The sequence below is a fragment of the Bidens hawaiensis genome, unplaced genomic scaffold, assembly GCF_021521415.1.
Source record: "Bidens hawaiensis isolate Kalapana, Puna unplaced genomic scaffold, B.hawaiensis_p1.1 tig00020159_1, whole genome shotgun sequence".
In the NCBI taxonomy this organism is placed as follows: domain Eukaryota; kingdom Viridiplantae; phylum Streptophyta; class Magnoliopsida; order Asterales; family Asteraceae; genus Bidens; species Bidens hawaiensis.
Genome location: NW_027493071.1, coordinates 15,237 through 43,204, shown reverse-complemented (window position 1 = coordinate 43,204; position 27,968 = coordinate 15,237). Strand labels below are relative to the sequence as shown.

Sequence of the window (27,968 nt, the reverse complement as noted above, 5' to 3'; positions counted from 1 at the left end):
GTGTTTACTTGTGCCGCCGCTTTAAACCCCTACATAAATGTTGCCGGGGTTGAGGCGTTGATCAAGGAAATATATGACAACATGGGTGCGCATGAGATCGATCCGATGTCGTCGACGGAAGCAAAGCATTCTTTCAACGAATCCCTTCAAGAAATCAATGACCATTACTTCAAAATTTATGGTCCAAGCTCACAGTCGACTTTTGTGAGGCAGGCAACATCAAGTAAGCCATGCAAGGATAAGCTTATAAACATGATGAATGCGGTTCGTGAGTCGGCGGCTAAGCGGCAAAGGGGTAACACACCAACTAGTGAACTTGGCCGATATAGTGGAGCAAACTATGGAGAAGGCGCAACGGTCGAGAACGTTCGCAACCTTGACATTTTGGCATGGTGGAAAGGAAAGCAAAACGAATTTCCTATTCTTTCCGCCATGTCTCGTGACTTGCTAAGCATCCAAGCTTCAACGGTTGCTTCGGAATCGGTTTTTTCACTTAGTGGAAGGATATTATCGATGCGAAGAACCAAACTCACTCCCGAGTCCTTAGAGATGTGCATTTGCCTAAAGGATCATTTGGACGCGGTGGATTGTATACAAGACAAGGCGAACTTTGAAGACGAAATACCACTTGAATGTCCAATTCAAGAGATGGAAGAAGAATCTTCGGGTGAAGAAGACGAAGTCGTAGAACTCGACAAATTTTAATTTGTATTTTTTGTATTTGTTCTAATCATTTATGTATTATGTAACACGAATCAATTAATTAATGTAACAAGTTTTTTAAAATGTTATTTGTTTGTGTTAAATAAAAAACTTGTCTTAAACACTTAAACTAATTTTTAAACATATATATATAATTATAAAACATTACACAACGAACATTATTGCAAAACGATTAAGTACAAACATTATTAAACATAAAACTAAAAATAACAAACATTGTTCGTTGTTTTCGTCCCGCCATCTACGACCATAAAGCTTTGTTACCGGCAGCGGGGGCTTGACTTGTAGAGCCGGACGACTCCCTGGCTTCTCCTTTTTTGGCATCCAAATGCTTTTTTTCCTTGCAAGCTTTCGAAGGGTGGAATTCGATGCCGCCTTCAAAAACTTTTCGCAGTATTTGCACCGCGCCATCTCCTGTGTGTTGGTCATGACACACAGGTCATAGTGAACCCAAACCTCGGGGCATCTCGGGGTGTCGATAACCATAACAACTTCGTCGTTGGTTGCCATTGGTAATGGTAAGTGATTTAACAAGAAATTGAAGTGTTTAACAAGTTAGGGGAGTTGGTTAACAAGTTCTAAACCTAGTATGTCTATATATAGTAAGTGGGGGTGGGTATAAACATTTAAAACCGGTTCCAACGGTCTAAAAACGGTAAAATAGCCGTTGGAACCGGTTTCCAACGGTCAAAAATGATTTAAACTAGGAAAACCCGCTGGAACCGGTTTTCAGGTATAAACCGGACCCGGTTACACTGGTTCATGATATTTGCCTACCGGGTCGGGTCCGGTTCTTACCCGGTTCCTGACAGGAACCGGTTCCATTTTGTACCCGGTTCTTAAAAAACCGGTTCCTACCCGGTTCCGGGTTTTAAAAAAAACGATTTGTGCACCCCAAATTTAATTTGAGGCCCAAAATATGTATTTAACAAATCAATTTTTTTTTTAGTAATATGTAAATAATTGAGAATCATGTAACATGATATTAGAGCATCCACGACAACAAATCTTCAAAACCGTCACATCAGCGTCATATCAGATTCCAAACTTTTTTTAAAAATTCACATTTTCTTTCACAACAACAAACCTTTATAGACTGCCACATCATCACCTACCTCTAAAATAATTTATTATATCTAATTAAATTACCTATTATAACAAAGTTAGTTTTTATGATTCATAATTTCATATATATTTAAATGATGCATTAAACGTTTAAGAAATATAAATTTAAAAATAAAGCATTTATGCAACATAAAAAACAAATTAAATTTCACATCTTGAACACGGAGTTATTTTATTAACAAAGACGGATGGATACCATGGATGCTGAGCGACATTGAAGCTAAAGAAGGGATATATGTGCTATATGATGGCTTCTTATCCAACTTCCTAAATACACAACCATGATGAATATTTCAGCATAGTGTAAGTTGCAGCCATTTTACGCAAATTGGGAAACTCAGTTTGATTGAATGATTAATCTAATTGAAGCGCAGGAATATACAAACTAATCACTTCAGTTCTGCTAGCTTTCTAATTATAATTTACAAAAAAAATGATTGGACTGTTTGTTTTACCATGCAAAGTCGTATCTTCAATCTGCACAACTTTTCAAACGACATGCAGATCAAGAATCATACTACCTGAGAATTTTATACACTGAAGGTGCTAAACTGTACCATAAGATGGATACGAATGTGATGAACGAATGGTGTTGTTATGTCCCCTTGATCAGCTATGATTGCTCGTGACACTTAGTAAGTTAGCAAGAGCTTCTATCAAAGATTTTGGCTCATAAACTATGCCCACTTTCGGATCATGCATTGATTCAACATGCACCTGTAATGTTTATAGTTGATAACAATTTATAAAATAGAAAGTTAAAAATATAAAATACTTTTATTTGTGAGAAACCTGCATACCACATTGACTATTCCCTGCGCAGCCAAGCCTTTGACATCTACAGGAATTTGACCATTTTTTGGCACAAAAACTGTGTTAATATATCCACTCGGCTGCAAAAACCAATCTACATATAATTAGTTACTTTATCCAACATCAAAACTCAAAACTGTAACCATCACTCACATTGTTTTTAAGACGATTATTGAGAAGTCCATAAGTTCTATTTAGAGCATCTGTAATAGCAGTAACAAAGCAAGAAGCCAAAAAGCCACTAGTTTCTCGGTCATAAGTACCATTCAACATAAGTATCTGGTATATATAATATTATTGTTGCATATAAAACATGAAAATGTATAGATTATAGAATAAAATCACAAAGCATAATAAAACCTATGGATAAGTTTAATACACTTACCTTTGCACATGATCTTGAAGCTATAATCTCCCCAACTCCTAGTAACACCTTTATAATTAGCGCAAAGATTTAGAATTTTATAGCCCTCAACATTTTGCAAAAAGATTATACAACCACCGAAAATTTACTTCAAGAATTACACTTAATTAGGTTTCAACTTACCAGAGAGGGGCAGATGGAGGTAAAAAGCGATCCCATACCATATATAATGCAATCCACATTTTTCAAACGTTCTAGAACAGATGGATTTACATTCGGGAAAACCTGCATAACAAAAAGAAATAAATTTCGCAACTATTATTACATAAAATACAGATTAAGCAAGATGATTCACCTCGTGCAATAAATTGCTTCCTTCACTGGACATGTAGAAAACCCGCTTTATTCTTGAAGGTAAAGAAGATAAATTTACCTGTATATATAAAAAAGGGTTATTATTTTTATCTTAAGCATTTGAATATAAGATACAACAATCACAAACGCAGGCTCACCTTATCCACAAGTTGCAAGGTTCCACTAGTTGGGTGAGATATTTCATTCTGACCACGTATTATTGTTCCATCCTAAAAGATTACAGAAATTTAATAATCCTACACTATTTCAAGATACTTAGTGGAATAACAAGATAATGTGTCACCTTACCCATAATTCACATCCTAAAGTAAGACGATCATTGGTGGATATTACTGGAAGAACTAGACTTTCTGTCGGGATCTGAGAAACACGTGAAAATAAAAATATTGCAGCATCCAAAGACTGAAAGAATATACGTGCACCTGCAAAGAAAAAGTTGCCAATGCTGGAAAAAGTGATTCAAGTTAGATAATTGAGCTCAATTTCTTTCACAACATACTAATATAAACTAATTGGATCCAATGTTTAGCATTTGCATCAATTTTGTCACATAATTAAAAGCTTGGTTGGTTAATAAGAACATTTATCCAAACGAGAACAGTTAAGCATACCTGCCATTGCTAAAACTAAATGACTCGTTTGTTCTTCTTAGGATCTGCAATAAAGCAAATACTACTAAAAGCCATTTCAAGAATATACAAAAAAAAGTGTGAATAAACAGCTGCAAATCACACTAGCAAGTGAATTGCAAGGACAATTTTAATAATAAGTACATAGCAATAGCAAGAACCTGATTTTGAAAATAGGCAAGAAAAGCTCGAATGGTTTCTCCGTAGGGCTTTGAAACATCTATCCATAAAGGATGTCCGCCTTCCACAATACGGTACCTGTATAATTATCAGCTTAGTATGCTAGCAACAAATATATACTTTTTTTTCTTAGCTATATAACAAATATACCATTCTAATTTTGCTTCTTGTGCATCAAGAGGCAAACGATAACCAAGCAAGGTTCGCACCGCAAGAGCCTCAGGGGTACTTTGATCAGACAATCTTAAGCATCTTGACCGTATATCTCCAACTGCTGGACCACCTGAGACATGAACAACAACAGTTTGCAGTCAAATCCCAAGAATACAAAGAACACCAAGAAGTTTATGAATTGCGGCGTACAAAAAAGATGATAATGGTTAAATTTACCTAGAACACGAACAATCTCAGCTGTACTTCCACCATCATCAGAAACAGGAAGAACATGAGCAACAGAAGTAGTCAACTTCTTTAGCTCTTCAACAACACCATTGAAAGCAGTCCCTCCTGCAAATTTTACAGATAAGAACTGCATGATTATCCAGTAACAACCTTCATTTCTGATAACCTTTTACTGGATTTCGTGTAACTACAGGACACCAGTCTAGGGGTTCAAACGATCCGAGCCGCTCATGGCTCGCGAGTAGGGGTGCAAACTAGCCGAGCTGCTCGCGAGCTGCTCGAGATCAGCTCCTGAAAAAGCTGGTTCGAGCCGAGCTTAAACGAGCCCGAGCCTAAAAGTAAGCTCGTTTAATAAAGGAGCCCAAGCTTCACTTATCGAGCTCGAGCAGGCTCACAAGCCTAACGAGCCTGTCATTAATATATATTTATATGTATATTTTCTAATTACTAATTAATCTATATAATGTTATGAAAAAATAACTATATGATATATATATATATATTATGTTATATATAAAATTGTAACTGAAAAAATATATATATAAATAATTGTAAGTACATAAAAATTAATTAAGAAATAGTAAACGATCCGAGCTTGAGCTTTAGAAATAGAGATCAAAACAAGCCGAGCTTGAGCTCTGTGTAAGTTAAATGAGCCGAGTTCGGCTCGGCTCGGCTCATTTGCACCCCTAGTAGAGAGCTATTCAAGATCATATAGATTAAAGAGATCGAAACGAGCCGAGCCTTATCGATCCCAGTCTCAAGCCTTGTATGGGAAGACCGTTTAGGTTTGTCGAGCCTCAATGAGTCTAGTGTATTTTTAAGTTCTAACTCTATTGGACTTCTATATATCAATTTCCCATTTCATAGCCAAGCTTTGCCTTTTTAAGGTACTAGACACGAGCTCGAGCAAAGCTTAGGCTCATCAAGGTTTTTCTCAAAACATATAAAAATAACTAAAAACATATACAATTTAATTAGTAAATAATAAACAAGCCGAACCTAAGGTCGAGCTTGGAAAAAAAACTCATGAGCCGAGCTCAAGCTTTAGAAAAAGAACTCGAAACAAGCCGAGCTCGAGCCTAGTCAAGCTTGGGCTATTCGATATCAGATTGATAAAAAGCTCAAAACGAACCGAGCCTTATCGAGCCCAAGCTCGAGCCATGTATTGGAAGATCGTTAAAACTCACTGAGCCTTTGCGATCCTAGTGTATTTCTAAGTTTTAACTCTACATATATTAATTTCACAGTTCACAGCCAAGCATTGGCATATTTTAGGCTCGATAACGTTTTTTCTCAAAACATATAAATATATTTAAAAAATGTATGTAAGTCAAGTCGTAAGTTAAAACAAATGAATATCATTTTATCAAATAGCAAAGATTAGTGTGTATAATCAACGGAAAAGAATGGATTCAATATCGCACGAGATCTAGGTTATTCTAGAAACCCTAAGCATCGCCAAACAACAAATTGATGGTAAAGAAGAGGTAATAATATACCTGAGAAGACTAGAACGGAAGGCTGGAGGTAGGTAGCAGGAGGAGAATGGTGAATATTAACGGAGTTAACGGACGTCATCAAAGGGGATCTTGAAGAAGAAGAAGATTGAATAATAAGAAGCGGCGTAAAGGTGCCGAATTTTAGCAAGCTTTCCACCATTATCAACCCAACTGAATCAGGATTGATTGGACATAGTTCACCACAAGTTAACGATTTTCTAACCGATTTGCTTCTCTAGTGAAAAACATGTTGGGTATATAATCGGCTAAACGGATATATGTTATCGGATAACTGGATTGTGTAAACAAGTATATAATCAAATCTCATACCCGTGAAAAATTTCAAAAGTAGTATATATCATACCTGGTCTAAAACCCAATTATTCATCTTGGATGTTTCGAGTTCCGAATATTTCCATCGAGTTCAGTATTTATTGTCATCTCTAGACAGCGTGCAAAACATAGTGTAACAATTAAGGTTATTATTAATTTTAAAGACATATATTAGTGATTTATACAAAGTTTCTACTTAAAATTTAAATCATTCTAGAATAAATGTGCTTGTAGTCTATCGGTATGAAAATGTCTACATAATAATTGTTTTCCTAACTTGTACACGTAGATATATAAGTAAAACTAGCTTGAGACTTGTGTAATACACGGGTATTATGAAAAAAAATAATATTTAATTATTAAGCAAAATACAAAAAAAACAATAAATTATCATGCATGTTAAGATATAACCGTTGCACAATAACGTTTAAAACAATCTAGATATTTTTTCAGTTATTTGCATCCTTCAAATTAGTATTTAATAGTTATTAATTAACAAATAAATGGTAATGAAGGATTTTAGAGATTTAGTTTGTTTTAAATTGCTGTGAGAGTGACAAGTGGTAAAACATTGTATGTTTTTATTAGAGAGTATAGATAAACTATTTAAAAAAAAACATCAAAATGATTACGTTGAATGTTAATAAATTCACGTACTTTACATTCATGTTAAGGCTTTCACCTAAAGTTATTTTTCACTAAACTTTTTCTCTAAAACACACGTAAATACTAAATAGGTAATGATAACTTCGTAGAAGTTTCTTTCTAAAATAATAGAAGTCATGACAAGCTTATCATAAGAGGAAAAAATCACTACGTACTAACTTCTTACATTTAAGTAAGTGATCACCTCACTACAATGATTATCAATGGATCACTTATATCTATATTGATCTTCTCTTGCTCTTCTTGTTGGAATTTCGATTTTGCTCAAAACGAAACAAGGGGTGTAACTGAGTTGTCACCCACGAGTTAATAAGATTAGCTTGCTAAAAACTTGAATCAAGTCGGGCTTAAATGAACTCAAGCTTAAAGTTTGAGACTCGTTTAAAGACAATGTGAGTCTTACCGAAATATTTGATCGCTTTCATTATAAGGTATTAGTTAGACACTTAGACCTTATCATACATAAAATTAATTTAGTTTCATTATAAGAAACATAAAGTTTTTATTCATCAAACTTCCAACATCACTTTGGATCAAACATGCATGCAAACAAAACATGCAACAACAAGAAAATTAACCCCATAATTAGCAACTCCTTCCCCGGGAAACCCTACTGGCCGGCTGCAAACGCTTCCTCAGGGAAAATCTTGGTGATCCCAGCAAGACTCTTGAACTGAATCTTTCCAGTAGGCGGATTCTCAACCGTGATATCATTAACCGGCGGCCACAACATCAACTCTTTAGCTTTCACTCCTTTCAACTTCTTGATCCTCTTCTTCTCCACATACCCGGTAATCTCGGCATCATAACTAACTTGCTTTTTAATCAACTTGAAAGTATGTTCAACCTTTTTAGCCTGGAGAATCCACATGTAACCCGTGGTTTTGACAAACCCTACTTCGATGACGTCTGCGAGAGGGAGGAGGCCTAGTGGAAGACCATGTTCTTCGAGGATTGAGACGGCGAATTTTAGGCCGTCTTCGTGGCCTTTCTTGATGATTCCTCCTTCTTTTGGGTCAGCCATTTGGTGGTTTGGTTGAAGGTGTTGTGGTGAGTATTGTGGGTTGTGATTATTATAGATTTGGTTTGTGTTTATAAGGGAGATTATGAGAATGAGACAATGTTTGGTGGATGATTCAAGGTGAACTTAACTTCGAAACGTCCACGGGTTGATTGCCGGCTGGCATTATCAAATAATGATGGATTAGTTATATGTGCATACTTTAAAAAATAATTTTATTATGTAAATATATGATGAGAAAAAAAAGTGTATGAAGTGTTGAAATAGTAAGATGCATGAATAATTAAAAGATTTTGAAGTAACAACTAACGAGTAGATTGGTGTGGTAGTGAGTGGTGAACCAAGTGTTATAAGTGTTAGGAGCATATACGAAGAGATTTGAGGGTAATATTTTCATTCGTCATCATTTTGAAACTTAATAGGTAATACTTGTTGGCTGATTCAGATTTTTTTTTAGTGAATAAAGTATCAAGCACGATTAATGCTGATGAATTTATTAATAGAATTATTAATAGGTTACCGAACAACCCTATATATGAAGAGAGGGTTTACCTTGTTTACAATGTTTTGAAAATTAATGGATCTATAAAAATTTCAGATATATCATGAATGTGTTGATTTGTGTTTTGTTTTCACATAGTAGTAAAATCCCTGCCCCTAATGTGGTGGAGATTGAAAAGGTGTTTGGTTGTGCTTTTAGAAACAGCTTGTTAGGTTTATCGACTTTTTAAATTTTTTAAAAGTCAGTAAGTTGTTTGGCTTTCAGATAATGTCACACCCGGCCCTGAGCGGCGGAAACAGCCGGGCGCGCGCGAGTGGGGATTGATAATTAAGCACGGGCCATTGCAAACATTCAAGGTAAGATTTTCATTGCGCATGAAAAGTTTAATACAAATACATTACATTACATAAAAACATCCAAGTATAAAAACTGCTGAAGATTTCCACGCCATATCCCCTTGCGCGGCGGGAACAACCACGCGCATCGAAGGGATAGAACTAAAATCTTCCAAAAAGCTAGTTTTAGATGTTCAGCGTGAGGTGCTCTAAGTGTGACTCCATGCGCTACCTAGTTATCTCCTGAAAGACACGTAAAACATTTGAATCAGTATAAACTGAGTGAGTTCACAAGTTTTAGTAACTTGATAAATCGTATTGCATCATAATCTTGATAAAAATCATTCTGAAACATAATTCTGATAGCATCATTAAAACACATGCTTGGTAAAACATAGTTCTATCAACACATTCTGATAAAATCGTTCCGCGGGTTACGCGGCGAACATTTCTGGGAACTGTGCTCGTCTGTGTAAGTGGCGCTGCCACTACGAGCGAAATAAGTAATACCGTCCCGCGGGTTGCGCGTGGACATTTCTGAAAAGCCGTGCTCGTCTGTGTAAGTGGCGCTGCCACTACGAGCGAATAATACTGTAATACCGTCCCGCGGGTTACGCTGCGGACGTTGAGCCGGAAAACAAGGCGCTCGTCTGCGTAAGAGGAGCGACCTCTACAAGCGGGCTCAAACCCATAGTACTGCCCCATGACCATACTAGGCACTCGTCTGTGTAAGAGGTGCGACCCCTACGAGTGGGCGGATCAAACCAGCAGTCCCTACCCTTAGAGTTCCAATGGTAAAGTGATCACTTACTCGAATTCTGGCGCACATACATCGTAAACCATAGATAACCGTTTGCATTGCTCATCATGAAACATAGTTTAAACACAATCGTTTGCATAACTTGTAAGTATAACATGATAAATCGTAATTTAAGTACGTGTCCCTCGCCCCGAAAACAGTTTAAAAATAGTGAAAACAGTGAAAATAGGGGCTGTGAGACTCACCTGTGGTTCTTGTTAAGGGATTAATCGAGATTCGGGTTTTCTTGGTGTTGGCCTTTGAATTGAAGGTCTAGAATACGATTAAGAAGTATATATATTAAGATCAAGAAATAGGAGAATATAAGGGTTGGAAGGTAGATCTCAAGGTTATATTCTCGGCTTACCTAGTAACAGGATCGGAAGTGAAAACAACGGATGCTTGGGAGATGATTAGTGCAAGTTTGCAGTTCTTAAGAGAGAAGTTTGAAGTGTGTTTGGGTGATAACTTAGGTTACATATTTATAGTCAAACTCAAGGGAACACAATCCCTTGCTTTAGGGGATTGTAATCTTTTCATATCTAGGTGTAATGATGATAAAGTATGGAAATTATTATTATTTATTTAAGAGTGGAGTAGTGGATAAAAGATTTTGATTTGATTTGGTCAGGACATGCAGGTCTGGGGTTGGTGAGAATAGGGTGGCTGACAGTTGACTTTTCATGTTACAGTGTGCTTTTTCAGGTACTTTTGTCAGTGTACAGTAAAAAGTGGAAAATCTCTGAAACACGCTATTGTTTCCTTTTGGGCGGGAGTAATCTCCTTACGTCTGGAGAATAGACTAAGTGTTCTGTGCGTATCACTTTGTGCGCATAGCTTTCTGCGTGAAGGACATTTCTTTGCTGCGGGTAGGCACGTAACCTTCTCGCAGTTAGGGACATTGAGTTTCATTTGTAGATTCTCCAGGTGGTCTTGGTATTTCAACATAGTGATCAGTTATGTTGAAGTCAATTCCATCTTGGAGCTTCAGACAAACTAGCTCTCAATGTTCCCGCCATGCGGGGAGGTTAGTTCCCTTCCGCACGCGCATAAACGATTTAGGATGCACCCGCCTTAGCATCATGCGGGATGGTCAACCCATTAGACAACATAACGTTAAGGTACATGAAAACATAAAGCCAAAACATTCGCGCATGGCGCATATAACATATGCCCACGCTGGTTCTTAACATGGCGCGCTCGCGCAGGTCGCACATAACAAATGCACGCGCTGACTCTAATATGGCGCGCTCGCGCAGGGCGCACATAACAAATGCACGCGCTGACTAACATGGCGCGCTCGCGCCGGGCGCACATAACAAATGCACGCGCTGATTCTAACATAGCGCGCTCGCGCAAGGCGCATATAACATAATTACCTAATATTTAGGTTGATTACTTGGTTTAAGGGATTGGGAATTTACCGGGTGTCACATTCTCCCCCTGTTAAGCGAATTTCGTCCCGAAATTTAGGAGACGTTGCTGGCAGAAGCCATGCTCTGAAAGAGGTGTGGGTATTTCTTGCGTATTTGATCTTCTCTTTCCCATGTGAATTCAGGCCCACGCCTTGATTTCCATTGAACCTTTACTAACTTGATTTTGCTTCTGCGTAACTTTTGTTCTTTCCAATCGGTTACTGCTATAGGTTCTTCTACGAAGTGCAGCTGTTTGTCGATGTGAATCTCTTCCAACGGCAAAATCAACGTTTCGTCAGATAAGCACTTTTTGAGGTTGGACACATGAAACGTATCATGAACTCCACTGAGTTCGGCGGGTAAACGGAGTTTATAAGCAACCGGACCGATCCTTTCCAGGATCTCAAATGGTCCAATGTTGCGCGGATTCAACTTTCCTCGCTTGCCGAAACGGGGGACTCCTTTCCATGGAGAGACTTTCAAAAGTACTCTATCCCCTACTTGAAACTCCAACGGTTTTCTTCGCACATCTGCGTAGCTCTTCTGTCTGTCGCGCGCTGTCTTAAGGCTATCCTGTATCTGAAAAATCTTGTCTGTTGTTTCTTGCATCAATTCTGGACCAGTCATTTGCTTGTCACCCACTTCAGCCCAGCACAGTGGGGATCTACACTTGCGCCCATACAAAGCTTCAAACGGCGCAGCCTTGAGGCTTGTGTGATAACTGTTGTTGTAAGAAAATTCAACCAATGGGAGATGAGTATCCCAGCTACCTCCGAAATCGATCGCGCACGCGCGTAGCATATCTTCCAATGTCTGGATTGTTCGCTCGCTTTGCCCATCCGTTTGAGGATGATAAGCTGTACTCATATCAAGACGAGTACCTAAAGCCCCTTGTAACGATCTCCAAAATCTTGAGGTGAACCGACTATCTCTATCAGAAATGATGGACACTGGGACTCCATGTTTTGAAACTACTTCTCGAATATACAATCGGGCTAACTTTTCCATCTTATCGGTTTCCTTGATCGGCAGGAAGTGCGCTGACTTAGTTAGCCGATCCACAATAACCCAGATCGTGTCGTAACCCCCAGGTGTTCTTGGCAGTTTGGTGATGAAGTCCATAGAGATTTGTTCCCACTTCCACATGGGAATTTCTGGCTGTTGAAGCAACCCTGACGGCTTCTGGTATTCAGCCTTTACCTTCGAACACGTCAGGCACTTACTGACATACGTCGCGATGGCGCCTTTAAGATTGGGCCACCAATACAGCGTTTTAACATCTTGGTACATCTTGTCTGCGCCAGGATGTACGGAATACCGTGTCTTGTGAGCTTCGTTTAGTACTTGCTCGCGTAATCCTCCCTTGAGAGGGACCCATATACGGTTAGCAAAATATTGAGTGTCGTTCTCTTTGAGCTCCAAATCCTTAATCATACCCCCAAGGGATTCGTTTTTAACAAACTCTGGTTTCAAGGCTTCTTGCTGAGCGTCTCGGATGCGGGTAGAGAGATCTGTGTGAATGGTCAACCTTAGAGCCTTGACTCGTAGCGTTTTTATTTGCTCCTTCCTACTTAGCGCGTCTGCTACTACATTCGCCTTTCCAGGGTGGTACTTAATTTCACAATCATAATCATTCAACAACTCCACCCATCTTCGTTGCCTCATGTTTAAATCCTTTTGATCAAATATATGTTGAAGGCTCTTGTGATCCGTAAAGATTATACACTTTGTACCATAGAGGTAATGGCGCCAAATCTTTAGCGCGAAGACAACCGCTCCAAGTTCCAGATCATGCGTTGTGTAGTTCTTTTCATTGGCCTTGAGTTGGCGCGAGGCATACGCTATGACTTTGTCTCGCTGCATAAGGACACATCCGAGTCCCTGATGTGAAGCGTCGCAGTAAACGACGATGTCATCCGTCCCTTCGGGCAGAGACAGAATTGGCGCACTACATAACTTCTGTTTTAACATTTGAAATGTTGTTTCCTGATTTTCGCCCCAAACAAACTTCTTGTCTTTCTGAGTTAGCGCGGTCAGTGGTAGAGCTATCTTGGAGAAGTTCTCAATGAAGCGTCGATAGTAGCCAGCTAGTCCTAGGAATTGCCTCACCTCAGTTGGGGTTTTTGGCGCTTCCCAGTTTTCGATGGCCTTGACTTTGGAAGGATCAACGTGTATTCCTTTCTCGTTTACAACGTGACCGAGAAAGTGAACTTCTCTAAGCCAAAACTCACATTTGGAAAACTTTGCATACAACTTTTCTTTCCTCAACAATTCCAAAATCAATCTCAGGTGTTGCTCATGCTCGGCCTTGGTCCGAGAGTAAATCAGAATATCATCTATAAACACAATCACAAACTTGTCCAAGTATGGTTTGCACACGCGGTTCATCAGATCCATGAACACAGCCGGCGCATTAGTTAGCCCGAAAGGCATCACTAAGAACTCATAATGGCCGTATCTAGTTCGGAAGGCTGTTTTCGGCACATCTTCCTCATGGACCCTAAGTTGGTGGTATCCTGACCGTAGATCTATCTTCGAATAATAACTGGATCCCTGTAACTGGTCAAATAAGTCGTCAATCCTCGGTAAGGGGTACCGATTCTTGACTGTCAGCTTGTTCAGCTCCCTGTAGTCAATACACATCCGGAAGGAACCATCCTTCTTCTTAACAAACAGTACTGGAGCTCCCCAAGGTGAAAAGCTTGGGCGTATGAAACCCTTATCCAATAGTTCCTGTAACTGATTGGATAGCTCTTGCATCTCAGATGGAGCTAATCGATAAGGCGCTCGAGCTACTGGCGCAGCTCCTGGGACTAAATCAATACGAAATTCGACTTGTCGCGGCGGCGGTAATCCGGGCAAATCTTCAGGAAAAACTTCTGGAAATTCGCGCACTACTGGTAAGTCTTCAATTCTTCGCTCATCTCCTTTCTTCTCTATGACATGCGCCAGGAAGGCGTAGCACCCTTTCCTTAGGCACTTGCGCGCCTTTAGGCACGAAATCAGTTTCGTCGCAACTCCCCTTCTTTCCCCTTGAATTACCAAGGTTTCTCCGTTCAACAGTGGGATCCGAACCTGCTTCTCATGGCAAATAACTTCCGCGCGGTTTTCGACTAACCAATCCATACCTACCACAATGTCAAAACTTCCCAAGTCTATTGGTAACAAGTTAATATTGAACCCGTGACCTCCCATGACTATAACACATTGTTCAGTTCTTTCGTTCGCGCATAACTGCCTTCCATTGGCTAGTTCTATAGTATAAGGCGTGTCTAGCCTACTGGTTGCTAAGCCTAGGGAGTTTTTAAACTCAACAGATATAAAACTTAGGTCAGCGCCAGTATCAAATAAGACAGATGCAAAATGGCCGTTAAGCAAAAACGTACCGGTTACCACATTCGGCTCTTCTTTAGCTTCACCCGCGCCGATCACAAAAGCTCTCCCGCGAGCTTGGTTTCCCCTTTGCGGGCAATCCCGACTGAAATGCCCTGGCTTTCCGCATGCGTAGCAGTTGTCACTGGCTCCAGCTTCTTTAGCACGGCAATTCATCGTCTTGTGCCCTGGCCTGTTACATTTGGCGCACGAGACGCTCGCGCATTCACCCTCGTGGTGAAACTTGCATTTGTTGCACCATGGGTAAGGCCCGCTGTATCCTTTCCTTGATGGCTCCGCGGCTTGGATCGCGTAAACCCTTGCGCTTTCCTGCTTCTTGAACGGTGGCTGCTTGGAGTCTGACCCTCGGTGGTGAGAGTTCCATTTCCTCTTGGAGTCAGAGGTTCGCTGCTCGTTTTCGCGCGTAGTCAACATACCCGCACGGACCGTATCCCTCGTAAGGGTGATGGCCCGCGCTACCGCCTCATCAAAGGTTGGAGGCGCTGCGGCGTTGAGCGGAACCCTAACAACAGGAGGTAACCCAAAAATATACCTCTCGATCTTCTTTTCCTCCGTGTTTGCCATGTCTGGTACCAACTGGCAAAGCTCGTTGAACCGGTTGTTGTAGGCGTCGATATCCGTTCCTACCATGGTGTGGTTCCAGAATTCCTGCTGCAGACTCTGGATTTCTGCGCGAGAGCAGAACTTTCTCATCATCATTTCCTTCAGTTCTTCCCAGGTCTTGTGAAGAGCAATTTCTCTCCCCAAAGTCTTCACTTGAAGCTTCCACCAAGACGAAGCTGCTTCTTGGAACATGCAGGTCGCGTAAAGGACCTTCTGGTTCTCACTACATCTGCTAATGGAGAGAACTGTCTCCATCTTGTCAATCCAGTTGTAGAGCCCAATGGCCCCTTCGGTACCCTTGAATGGCCAAGGCCTACAGGCCATAAATGTCTTATAGGAGCACCCTTTGTCCAAGGCTCCTGAATCGGGTTCTGGGGTCTCGTTCTGACGACCCTGACTTGATTCGGCCTTGCTGGCCTCATGTGTCGCAATCGCCTGCGCGATTATTTCCGCGAGTTCCTCGGGTGTCATGGTAATTCCCTTGGCTCTGGTTGGAGGCATTCTCGCTTTAAAAGAGTGAAAATATATTAAACTTAGCGCATGTACTCTGAGCACATAATGTTCTTTATCTTTATTCACTAGACACTGTGTGACCCGTGTTCCTAAGTGTGTGTATAGTTTCTTTTGAAAATATTTTCTTTGAAAAAAAAATTTCATGCGATTCCCCAACGGTTATAGTCTAGGTTAAAACTTCTTTTCCTAGTTCGCTATAACCAGTGCTCTGATACCAATCTGTCACACCCGGCCCTGAGCGGCGGAAACAGCCGGGCGCGCGCGAGTGGGGATTGATAATTAAGCACGGGCCATTGCAAACATTCAAGGTAAGATTTTCATTGCGCATGAAAAGTTTAATACAAATACATTACATTACATAAAAACATCCAAGTATAAAAACTGCTGAAGATTTCCACGCCATATCCCCTTGCGCGGCGGGAACAACCACGCGCATCGAAGGGATAGAACTAAAATCTTCCAAAAAGCTAGTTTTAGATGTTCAGCGTGAGGTGCTCTAAGTGTGACTCCATGCGCTACCTAGTTATCTCCTGAAAGACACGTAAAACATTTGAATCAGTATAAACTGAGTGAGTTCACAAGTTTTAGTAACTTGATAAATCGTATTGCATCATAATCTTGATAAAAATCATTCTGAAACATAATTCTGATAGCATCATTAAAACACATGCTTGGTAAAACATAGTTCTATCAACACATTCTGATAAAATCGTTCCGCGGGTTACGCGCGAACATTTCTGGGAACTGTGCTCGTCTGTGTAAGTGGCGCTGCCACTACGAGCGAAATAAGTAATACCGTCCCGCGGGTTGCGCGTGGACATTTCTGAAAAGCCGTGCTCGTCTGTGTAAGTGGCGCTGCCACTACGAGCGAATAATACTGTAATACCGTCCCGCGGGTTACGCGCGGACGTTGAGCCGGAAAACAAGGCGCTCGTCTGCGTAAGAGGAGCGACCTCTACAAGCGGGCTCAAACCCATAGTACTGCCCCATGACCATACTAGGCACTCGTCTGTGTAAGAGGTGCGACCCCTACGAGTGGGCGGATCAAACCAGCAGTCCCTACCCTTAGAGTTCCAATGGTAAAGTGATCACTTACTCGAATTCTGGCGCACATACATCGTAAACCATAGATAACCGTTTGCATTGCTCATCATGAAACATAGTTTAAACACAATCGTTTGCATAACTTGTAAGTATAACATGATAAATCGTAATTTAAGTACGTGTCCCTCGCCCCGAAAACAGTTTAAAAATAGTGAAAACAGTGAAAATAGGGGCTGTGAGACTCACCTGTGGTTCTTGTTAAGGGATTAATCGAGATTCGGGTTTTCTTGGTGTTGGCCTTTGAATTGAAGGTCTAGAATACGATTAAGAAGTATATATATTAAGATCAAGAAATAGGAGAATATAAGGGTTGGAAGGTAGATCTCAAGGTTATATTCTCGGCTTACCTAGTAACAGGATCGGAAGTGAAAACAACGGATGCTTGGGAGATGATTAGTGCAAGTTTGCAGTTCTTAAGAGAGAAGTTTGAAGTGTGTTTGGGTGATAACTTAGGTTACATATTTATAGTCAAACTCAAGGGAACACAATCCCTTGCTTTAGGGGATTGTAATCTTTTCATATCTAGGTGTAATGATGATAAAGTATGGAAATTATTATTATTTATTTAAGAGTGGAGTAGTGGATAAAAGATTTTGATTTGATTTGGTCAGGACATGCAGGTCTGGGGTTGGTGAGAATAGGGTGGCTGACAGTTGACTTTTCATGTTACAGTGTGCTTTTTCAGGTACTTTTGTCAGTGTACAGTAAAAAGTGGAAAATCTCTGAAACACGCTATTGTTTCCTTTTGGGCGGGAGTAATCTCCTTACGTCTGGAGAATAGACTAAGTGTTCTGTGCGTATCACTTTGTGCGCATAGCTTTCTGCGTGAAGGACATTTCTTTGCTGCGGGTAGGCACGTAACCTTCTCGCAGTTAGGGACATTGAGTTTCATTTGTAGATTCTCCAGGTGGTCTTGGTATTTCAACATAGTGATCAGTTATGTTGAAGTCAATTCCATCTTGGAGCTTCAGACAAACTAGCTCTCAATGTTCCCGCCATGCGGGGAGGTTAGTTCCCTTCCGCACGCGCATAAACGATTTAGGATGCACCCGCCTTAGCATCATGCGGGATGGTCAACCCATTAGACAACATAACGTTAAGGTACATGAAAACATAAAGCCAAAACATTCGCGCATGGCGCATATAACATATGCCCACGCTGGTTCTTAACATGGCGCGCTCGCGCAGGTCGCACATAACAAATGCACGCGCTGACTCTAATATGGCGCGCTCGCGCAGGGCGCACATAACAAATGCACGCGCTGACTAACATGGCGCGCTCGCGCCGGGCGCACATAACAAATGCACGCGCTGATTCTAACATAGCGCGCTCGCGCAAGGCGCATATAACATAATTACCTAATATTTAGGTTGATTACTTGGTTTAAGGGATTGGGAATTTACCGGGTGTCACAGATAAGTTCTTTTTGTTTTGGCTTCTTGACATGGGCTAAAAAGTTGTTTTAGAAAAGTCAAAAATCCTGATTTCTTGTTCTACTTTTGGCGTTTAAAATACCAAATTACAAATCTTCCCACCCTTCCCTTTGTATTCATATATAAGAATGCCCTTTTTGATCATTTTACCTGAATAAGCTAAGCAAAGCACTTTTTAAAAAAACAAATTATTGCCTTTTCCTACCACAAAATCAACTTTTGGCCTTTTCCTATCCTAACGTCTGGCTGAGATATTCTTGAGTGAGACATTCTTATACGGACGTCAACTGTCCATATTTATTTTGACATTTCAAGTTTTATTCATCCAGAAACAACATTAATAAGAAAATTTATCATTGTGGAAGAACGCCTGAAACCTGAGTTCATAAGATCTCAAGGCTTAACCATCACCCTTATTTGTATTTGTAATCATAATGTTTAGAGGATAATTCTTGACTAGAAAAATAATAAGATATGTTAAACAAAGAAAGTGTGTTGATTAACCCAAACCTTGTCCAATACTAAAAAAAAAGTAAAAAGTAACCCCTTTAAACCTAACCCATAGGAGAGAGAGTGCCATTAAAATTGTTAATTAACACGCTAATCAATCGAACGTTGTTTAAATAGCTTGTAGCTTGAAACTCTTTCGAAAAGAATAAAAAAAAACACACTCCCTCTAAATCGGTTTGAAACTCTTTAGAGAAAAAAAAAGACTCCCTTTAAATCGGCCCATATTGACACATGAGTAAAGTAAATATCAAACTCACGCCTTTTTAATGATTATAAGATAACTTTTCTTCTTTATTTTTTTGAACGGTAGAGAATCTCACGTGTAAATCTACTCTTTCGAGGCTATGTCGAGGTCGACTCCTCGATCGGTGAGACCGTACCCTCTGATGTGCGAGAACCAGATAGAATCCGTAAACCCTCGCCCTTTGTCGGGTTCAACCCTGGGATTAAAGCTCTGATTCGTCGCTTCACCCCCCAGATGTCCTTTGAACATGCATCTCCACATTAGAATGGCAGGTCTTTTACCACTAGAAGGGCAGGTCTTTTACCACTAGACCCATGTAGACTTCGTGACTACATGCCATTAAAATTGTTAATTAACATGCTAATCAATCGAACGTTGTTTAAATAGCTTGTAGCTTGAAACTCTTTCGAAAAGAATAAAAAAAACGCCCTCCCTCTAAATCGGTTTGAAACTCTTTAGAGAAAAAAAAAAGACTCCCTTTAAATCGGCCCATATTGACACATGAGTAAAAGTAAATATCAAACTCACGCCTTTTTAATGATTATAAGATAACTTTTCTTCTTTATTTTTTTGAACGGTAGAGAATCTCACGTGTAAATCTACTCTTTCGAGGCTATGTCGAGGTCGACTCCTTGATCGGTGAGACCGTACCCTCTGATGTGCGGAAACCAGATAGAATCCGTAAACCCTCGCCCCTTGTCGGGTTCAAACCCGGGATTAAAGCTCTAATTCGTCGCTTCACCCCCCAGATGTCCTTTGAACATGCATCTCCACATTAGAAGGGCAGGTCTTTTACCACCAGACCAATTTCTCGACAAATAACTTTTTTCTAACATATTACAAACTCATAATACATATAGAAACGAAAAGGTAAATAGTCAGTTTATGAAAATAATCAACACAATATATGTTTCGGGTGGGAATGGTAGGAAAGCAACTTTATTTTTGCCATTTTAAAGGCCGACACGTTCTAAAAGTAAATTGGAAAGGGCAACGTTTGTGATGTTGATGCAAAAAGTGCCTCAAATATCAGATTCTCTAGAACGATTTTTTGACGTCATGCGGCCATATTTTTGCGCTTCTTTGGATGTATAACATCAGTTTTGTCAAAAATAAATTGTTTTTACAAGGAATATGTAGTTTTTATCACTAATTATTTATTATTTTAAACTGAATATTTTATTTCTTTAAATTAGTCATCATATTTGTGAACTTACCCCAATTTCATTACATTTAATTTATATAAGTAAATCAACTATAATAAATAAATTAGTGCTTTTGGGCTATGTGTTCTAAGCTAACTCATGTTATTGTCACGTAGAAGTGGGGTTTTAACTAGTCCGTCTATTAACGAGGGCGTTGTGGGTTAACTAGCTAGTTATAAGGTGGAGAAAATAAAGAAACCAAAAAAAAATTTTGATAGGTTGTTAGCGGGTGGACCCCACTTAATTTTAACCAAAAGGGCATTAGCAAGTTAACGAGAAAGGTGATAAATTGAAGGCGCCTCTCTTGTGGTTTAACAGGCGCTATTATGGTGACATGGCTTTGGCCCCCCTTTTAACATCCCCACGGCGCACCGCCATAGAAACCACATTTCAACCATTTATAGTTTCATGATTTTATATGGCAACAGATCTGTGCAGATGTAAAGTCTAAAAGAATGAACTACAAATACAGCATTAAAGTGACAACGTCCTAAATTGTTTTATTGAGAAGAAAATATATTATTATTTTAGAAATAAAGCTAGTTTAATCATAATATTTATTACATTACATATTAACAAAACTAAAAAGAGTGCACACTAACACACATGTGTTGCCTTGTTGATGGACCGGCCTGTCGCCCATACAAAAAGGTTACAAGTCAACCCGCCCGAAGCCCTCGTGACCCGTCCTGACACCTCTAGGTACAACTGTACAAGAGTAAGTTTTCTGCAAAGGGAAAACATTTAAGATGAGACAGTTCATGAAAACAAAAAATAAAAAAGAAAAAACAAGAATATAAAGTAATTACATGGAAATAACATATAAATAACTGTAGAACTGCAAGATCATTCTGAAGTTGACATTTATGTCTATTTAAGTGTCACTCCAGTTATCTTCTCCATCATCACTTCCTACAACCTAATATTTTAAAAAAAACATAAGGATCCAACAAGATAAACAGTAAACAACACAATTGCGTTGTGTTTCATCTCAAATAAATGTTGCAACTTCATAAATTGTTTTATTCAAAGATTCAGATTATAATTGTCACAATGTTATAATTGTCACAATGTTAAAAAAAAACATAAGAATTGACTCTTTATAGGAAAATAACAAATGGGACAAGAAATTCGACCCATACTAAACAAAATGACCCGTTTAACACCAAACCCCTTTGACCCATTACCCAGACCAAAAGAGAAGAGAGAGAAACCTGGCGGATTGAGCTTGCCTTCTCGAGAATTGCGGTGACTTTAACACTCGTTTGGCCAGCTGGCGTAGTTGGCTGAGCTTGTGAAATAGGTCTTAGATTGCGCGACTGCATGTCATTAAAATTATTAACTAATAAGTTAACCAAATGTTGTAGATACAGTATGTGTAAATCGAAGATAAATTAGTGATATCAAGTAAACAAGCGATAGAAAAATCAAAATCAAGAGGTTACTCACTTTTCTTCTAATCTGCTGTAGAAAATCATCTTTTTCTTCTCCCACTTTTCCATTACCGGTGCGACTAGATCCATTCTGAACATGTAGATTTGTTTTATTTGCATGTCACATATTGTATAGAAACTGCCATGCTATATGGAACAGATTGTTGGGCCATCAAAAAGGCACAAGTGCGGAAGATGGAGGTAGCAGAAATGAGAATGCTACGTTGGATGTGTGGGCACACAAGGCTAGACCGAATAAGAAACGTTGTGTTTCGCGAGAGATTAGGGGTGGCGAACATAGCAGACAAGATAAGAGAGTGGAGATTGAGATGGTTTGGACATGTAAAGAGAAGACAGACGACGAATCCTGTTAGATCCGTAGAAAACATTACTATAGAGGGGAGGAGGGGTAGAGGACGACCGAAATTGACTTGGGATGAGAGGATTAGGCATGATTTGATAGACCTAAACCTCTCCGAGGACATGGTTGAGGATAGGAATTCGTGGAGAAGTAGAATTAAAGTTAAGGATTTTTAGAGAGAATTGAATACCTTAGGGCTTAGACTTAACTTATTTAGTCCACATACCATAATGGTATTTCCCTTGCATATATTATTATTATTATTATTATTATTATTATTATTATTATTATTATTATTAGCTTTTATATAGCTGTTAAACTGTGATCTTATTATTAATATTATATAATAATATTAATATTAATATTAATATTATTATAATTAGTAGTAGTTTTTATATAACTGTTAAAATTTGATTTCCTTTATTTTGCTTTATTTTCCTTTATTTTGCTTCATACGCATGTTCTTAGAGCCGAGGGTCTCTCTGGAAGCCACCTCTTTATTCCTTTGGATAGAGGTACGGTGTGCCTACATCCCACCCTCCCCAGACCCTACTTATAGCTTTGCTGTCGGTGGGATTTTACTGGGCATGATTGATTGATATATTGTATAGAAACATGGAAGACAACAAAGCTTACCTTGTCCTTAACCATAATCCTGTCTGTTTCAACAACAATATCCTGTTTTGTTGGAGCTGGAGGTGTCAGATTCAATCCATAAGTCAAAGCCTCCAAGAGACCGTCTTCTTTCTCCATTGTCGCACTTGGACTTGACTTAACACCCCGCCATTCAACTGGCTGCAGCGGCGGCGCAGATTGTGTGGGCCCCTCGAGGTCATTAGTTAGTGAAGCTTTCATGGAATCAAAGTCAGGAATATCGAATAAAAGACCATGCTGAGAAGATTGCACGCCATCCTCGGTATATGAACTTTGATATCCATAGTTTTTATGGTCAGGAAATCCTTGTTGGAATCTGATTCCGTTCACAAAAGGGCTTGAGACAGACTCAGCATCATCTACTTCATGATCCTTGATTCTGGAAGAATAACTGCAATCCCACTGCTCAGAATTTGATTCCGAAGCATTACTATGACAGTCATCTGATGCATATGGCGATGATCTACAAAACGTGTCGTCGTCGTCATCAGAGTCTGATGCAAACTCATCTAGCATTGCATGCTCCGGCACCAACTGAAATAAAGGAAACATAAGTCCATTACTTTCACCGTTACTATTATTTCCATCAGGAAACGTCAGTTTCAGTTTAGAAGTCTCGAATCCACCAATAGGCTGGAATGAAATCTTCATATGTTCAAGAGGTGGAGAAGAAGGTGAAATGAAAGGTATCCCGGTAACAGTTGGATACCGTTTTTGGATTCCTGTACTCGCGGGCACTTCGCTTTTCACCGAGCTGGCAAGCCTTTCGTCCCCAACAAGCGATATTTGTTTCCTAAAACCATTCTCTAATAGTCTATTCCTAAATTCAAACGTCCTAGATGAATTAACAGAATCATCTTTAGGAACTACCAATTCAGTTCCAGGTGTTGTTTCACTGGAAGCATTACCATCACGGTCTTGAGCTACAGATGCTTCAGATTTGACATCATTGACGGGATTTGGCTGACCTGGATGTTGTACTGCCTGTTTCTCATTGGTCTTAGTTTCTTCCACATGATCTGGTCCAGCGACAGCTGGCAAACCAAAATCAGGAGGTTTGGAAGGCTCTAATCCCAACAGACCGCCATTTGTCCAGAACATAACTAGATTGCTGACTTTACTTTGACCACCAGAAGTTGACCATGATGGGTTCGGAGACTCATAAGCGCTGGCAACAGCCTCTGAATTTGTATCATTTGTTTCAACTTCTTTAGATTCTAACTTTTCAGGTGTAGTTAAAGAAGTTGAAGATGCGCATGCAACTTGAGTAGTTCCTATCAAATCCGACTTCGTAGCATCCTCATGATTCTCAATATTAGAGGAACCGTTAGCTTCCATATGTGATTCAGGGGATGACTTAGGGCTCAAGGCATTGGGATTCATTGAATTGTCGTCTAGATGAATTTCTTTATTAATCTCATTCACCACGTCTTTGTTGTTCACATTTGAGTTGTGCTTCAGTTCTCTCTTTGTATGGCAATTTAAATCATTTTCAGATTCTGATTCAACGGTATTAAGCGCATCCATGTAAGAATCTGCTTCACTTTCAACCTCATCATGCTGGCCCCTGCTAACAACTGGTGTTGGACGAGGTTGTTCGTCATGAAAATCGAAGTCAATATGGTCAACATTTCTTGAGTTCAAATCTTCCATCACTTCAGTATCCATCTTCTCAGTTGTACACGGTATCTCTATAGGTTCATTCGGTCGGCGTGTAGAATCTATGTTTTCTAGCTTTTCATCCCAGGTAATGTAATTTGACTTTGACCGGCTATCCTCTGCTAAATAAATATTGTCGACATTTTCATCGAGGGAAGCCGAATCAAGATAAGAATCTTGGTTCACATGTGAAACAAAAGAGAGTTCCTTAACATTGTTGTCTTCAGATTGTGTTGACTCGTTTCTTGAGTCAACAGAAGTCAAATGATCAACTTCAGGTTGAATTGTGGAGAGGTCTTGACAAGGTGGAGCTATCTCTTTGATATCCGAGGAGCCAAAATTCGTTCTGCATACGAAAACTTGTATTATATATTATTATATATTCACCAAGGCTTTACTGCATTAACAATTACACATACGATTTAACTGTTTACCAGCATCATACCTTTCATCATGCATGATTACTGGAGCGCCACGTGTCACGTCTCTATGCCTCAATGAAGATCTCTTTTTCTGCATAAAGTAAACATAATTTGTAAGATACCAAATACTTAATTAATATATGATATTGATTAAACTTGTAAACACAAACCTTCTTTTCTCGTGGGACAGTTTGAAGATGTGCTTCATAAGGTCCAACTGAAGATCTTTTAAAATAAGTTGGATCAGAGTATCTTCTAAAGCAAGATCCCGGTCCCCCGGTGTCAAATCTGAAAGTCAACCATGTTGGTCAACACTCAACATGCCTACAGCCTACCAATCTCATAAACTATAATAATATATCAAACAGGATATTCAAATATTCATACTTGTCAAGATTATGCAGGCGTGGCGGATCATAACAATTTTCATATGAGTCCATAATACAATACGGCAAGTCACTATATATGAAATGGTTTTGTTCGATTCTGAGTATAGTATGCCATTTAGAACCTGCAAGGAATATAATCGAAAACTTAACCTAAAAACTGTTTCGTTTCTACGGCAAAACAAGTACTGCAAATTGTTTTATTTACCGGCTGTGTAGGCGAAATGCAAATGACTTCTTTGCCCCAAAATAGCCTGCTCTAGTGGAGGAAGTGCAGACTCAACATTATGTACTCTTTCTACCAATTTATGGCTTCTAGAAGATGTCATTAGCAGTTGTTCTTGTAATCCATGAAATACTTCCGCTGCAAATCTATACATGCAAAAACTTTATCTCAGTTTCTTTAAGCTAAATTAGATATTAACAATTAGGGGCGAGCAATAAGCAAACCGTTAACCAGAACCAAATCGAAAACCAACGAAACTGAACAGAAATTAACTGAAACCGAATTACCCAAACTTGGTTAGCGGGTTTTTTTTGTACCCACGATTAACCGAAAATAACCGAACCTAAAACCGAACCGAAATTGACCGAAAATTGGTTTTCGGTTTTTTTGTACCCTCGGTTAACCGAAAATAACCGGACTCAAACCCGATGAAACCAAACCGAAAATCAGTTATCGGTTTTTTTGTACCATCGGTTAACTGAAAATAACCGACGAAACCGAACCAAAATTAACCGAATATCGGTTATCGGTCTTTTTGTATCCTCCGTTAACCGAAAAATGACTGAACCATTCATAGTTTTACACATTTCTAAATTTCTGACTTTTAACCTCCATTTCATGTATTTATACCCACTATTTCATGCATTTTTACCTTCATTTCATGTATTTATATCTCAATTTCATGTATTTATGCATCCATTCACGTGTTTCTAAACAAAAATTATAGCCCAAGCTTAATTTGGTTATAACCGAAATTAACCGAACCAAAAACTAAACGGATTAACCGAACCGAAAACCGAATTCAGTTGGCCTAATAACTGAACAATAGTGAATTAACATAAACCCAAACCCTAACCCCTAAATTCCACATGAAATCAGTACACTAAAAAAAATAAGAAATTGAAGAAGATAATTACTCGGCCAGGTCGCCTAACTGCCGCAATAACCCAACGAAACCGGCAACGGCAACACCGTCAAGCACGGCTTTGGGATCTTCTTTATTGACTTCGGTGTATAGCTCCGGCATACCCAGTCCGTACTCATTTCTGACCTCCACTCTCACCAACGGCATCTTCTTCTTCTTCTTCTTCTTCTTCTTCTTATTATTACTTTCTCTCTCTGGAATGAAGTAAGTGTGTGTGTGTAACAAACAACCAGTAAGAATTTGGAAAAGCTGCAACAATAAATGTGATGAGAGAGAGTGTGGGGTGGGTGTAGTTTAAATGTGATGGTGAGCTAGAGAGTGTGGGGACTCTGTAACTGTTAGTATTATTATTATTATTATTATTATTATTATTATTTTTGTAGATGGATGTATTAAAATACGACCAAATGAAGACGATGACGACGTTGCCAACTCCTCAAGCCAAAGTTTGGTTCCATGGTGGGTAACCTTGGTGTTGACGGTTCGTAGGGAATTACTCTTTTGCCCTTGGATTTTAGAGATAACTTATAGGTTTGTTGGATAGGAAACTAAATATCAGAATGTAGGAATTCATATTTTTAAGCTTTTAGCATTTATTGTTTCTAAAATTAAAAATGTATTTTTAGATACTCTTACACGAGTTAACAAGTTACAGCCATTTGTTTAGCAGGTTATGCAGCTTAACTTATTTATTAAACGGGTTGTGTTTGGGTAAATTAGGTTAACAAACGTGTTGTGTTAATCGACTCAAAACTTATCGATTTTTGTGTTTATGTTTATAGTCGTGTTAGAAACTGCGATCATGCCTTTGTAAAAGTCGCTAGGCGGATCCTAAGCGGTCGACTAGGGAGTTGGGTGTACTCAGAGTACTCGGACATGGTAAATATAAAGAAAATTAATTTTTGCATATAATATATATGTCAAATATCATTATTTTACTAATATTTATAACACAATAAATTATTCTAAGAATTACTAATCATTAATTAAAAAAATGATATTTGTTCTTTAATATTATAGAAATAAGAATTATGTTTTATTTTTAAGTCAAAATCGGCTCAAGTCCACCAACTCAATGTGATTATGGCTAAGGTTGGTCATCTTTGATCGATTCTTAATAACTAGGCGGAGTTAAAGAAACTCCCCTCGGTAACATACCTTGTAGCGAGTATTCGGGGAGTACTCGATTTTGTAAACATACTTTTACAACATTGCGATTATGTCTACCACGTGCCGCCATTGACACCTAAGTGTCTGGTTTCGGCCACGAACTGGTTTTTAGTGAGGTTAGGGTATTTATGGCGTTCACGTTGAAGTTCTTGTCTTCAAAGTTTAGAGATTTTTCATATTTTCATTATTTATGTGAAAATAATGGTTCAAAGACCTTATGAATAATGGGATTTGTAAGTTTGTGAGGTTAAATAAAATTTAAAAACAACTTTAGACATTCATACAGATGGGATCACAGGGTTTTCTATGTGGGTCTTCGATTATCTGTGGAACCTGAAGTGATTTGGCAGCCTCCTCAACAGCATGCACCGTACTAAGCACAACGGGAACTACCTCAACAACAACATGAGCACGAGCCGCCTCAGCAGCAACATCAACATGTTGTCAAAGTTGCGCGAGTCACTCACCCCTGTTAATGACGTGTTTTGAGCATCTAACTTGCCATGCAGACTAAGGTGGTGTTTTTTTTTGCCAGAAGATCT

At 39.2% G+C, this 27,968-nt stretch overlaps 3 protein-coding genes across 3 annotated transcripts; all 3 read right to left on the bottom strand.

Moving 5' to 3' along the window:
• Positions 1-2,409: 2,409 nt before the first annotated feature.
• LOC143560018 (uncharacterized protein YNL011C-like) lies at positions 2,410-6,273 on the bottom strand. The gene is made up of 13 exons (XM_077048425.1): positions 6,114-6,273; positions 4,600-4,716; positions 4,360-4,492; positions 4,191-4,287; positions 4,012-4,055; positions 3,689-3,845; positions 3,538-3,609; positions 3,381-3,458; positions 3,209-3,310; positions 3,047-3,094; positions 2,815-2,940; positions 2,649-2,741; positions 2,410-2,565 (listed from the first exon to the last, which is right to left on the bottom strand). Exons 1-13 carry the CDS (start codon positions 6,271-6,273, stop codon positions 2,458-2,460), a joined length of 1,335 nt encoding a protein of 444 aa, XP_076904540.1. The 3' UTR covers positions 2,410-2,457.
• A 1,449-nt stretch (positions 6,274-7,722) lies between these two features.
• LOC143560037 (uncharacterized) lies at positions 7,723-8,136 on the bottom strand. The gene has a single exon (XM_077048444.1). The coding sequence runs from the start codon at positions 8,134-8,136 to the stop codon at positions 7,723-7,725; it is 414 nt and encodes a 137-aa protein (XP_076904559.1).
• Positions 8,137-21,039: 12,903 nt separating this feature from the next.
• Positions 21,040-26,531, bottom strand: LOC143560035 (protein SCAR3-like). Its single transcript, XM_077048442.1, has 10 exons — positions 26,480-26,531; positions 26,249-26,421; positions 25,314-25,477; positions 25,107-25,230; positions 24,890-25,007; positions 24,743-24,810; positions 22,621-24,643; positions 21,640-21,714; positions 21,405-21,509; positions 21,040-21,109 (listed from the first exon to the last, which is right to left on the bottom strand). The coding sequence occupies exons 2-10, from the start codon at positions 26,401-26,403 to the stop codon at positions 21,065-21,067; spliced, it is 2,877 nt and encodes a 958-aa protein (XP_076904557.1). The 5' UTR covers positions 26,404-26,421; positions 26,480-26,531; the 3' UTR covers positions 21,040-21,064.
• Positions 26,532-27,968: the final 1,437 nt, after the last annotated feature.

Excerpts from the sequence above, each read along its gene's own strand:
- LOC143560018 (XM_077048425.1), bottom strand. The coding sequence starts at position 6,273 with ATGGTGGAAAGCTTGCTAAAATTCGGCACCTTTACGCCGCTTCTTATT. Across the intron at positions 4,717-6,113 it reads TTCCGTTCTAGTCTTCTCAG|GAGGGACTGCTTTCAATGGT; the intron begins GTATATTATTAC and ends TAAAATTTGCAG. Across the intron at positions 4,493-4,599 it reads TGAGATTGTTCGTGTTCTAG|GTGGTCCAGCAGTTGGAGAT; the intron begins GTAAATTTAACC and ends TTCATGTCTCAG.
- LOC143560037 (XM_077048444.1), bottom strand. The coding sequence starts at position 8,136 with ATGGCTGACCCAAAAGAAGGAGGAATCATCAAGAAAGGCCACGAAGAC.
- LOC143560035 (XM_077048442.1), bottom strand. The coding sequence starts at position 26,403 with ATGCCGTTGGTGAGAGTGGAGGTCAGAAATGAGTACGGACTGGGTATG. Across the intron at positions 24,644-24,742 it reads GTAATCATGCATGATGAAAG|AACGAATTTTGGCTCCTCGG; the intron begins GTATGATGCTGG and ends TTTCGTATGCAG. Across the intron at positions 21,715-22,620 it reads GGATTATGGTTAAGGACAAG|AATGGATCTAGTCGCACCGG; the intron begins GTAAGCTTTGTT and ends CTACATGTTCAG.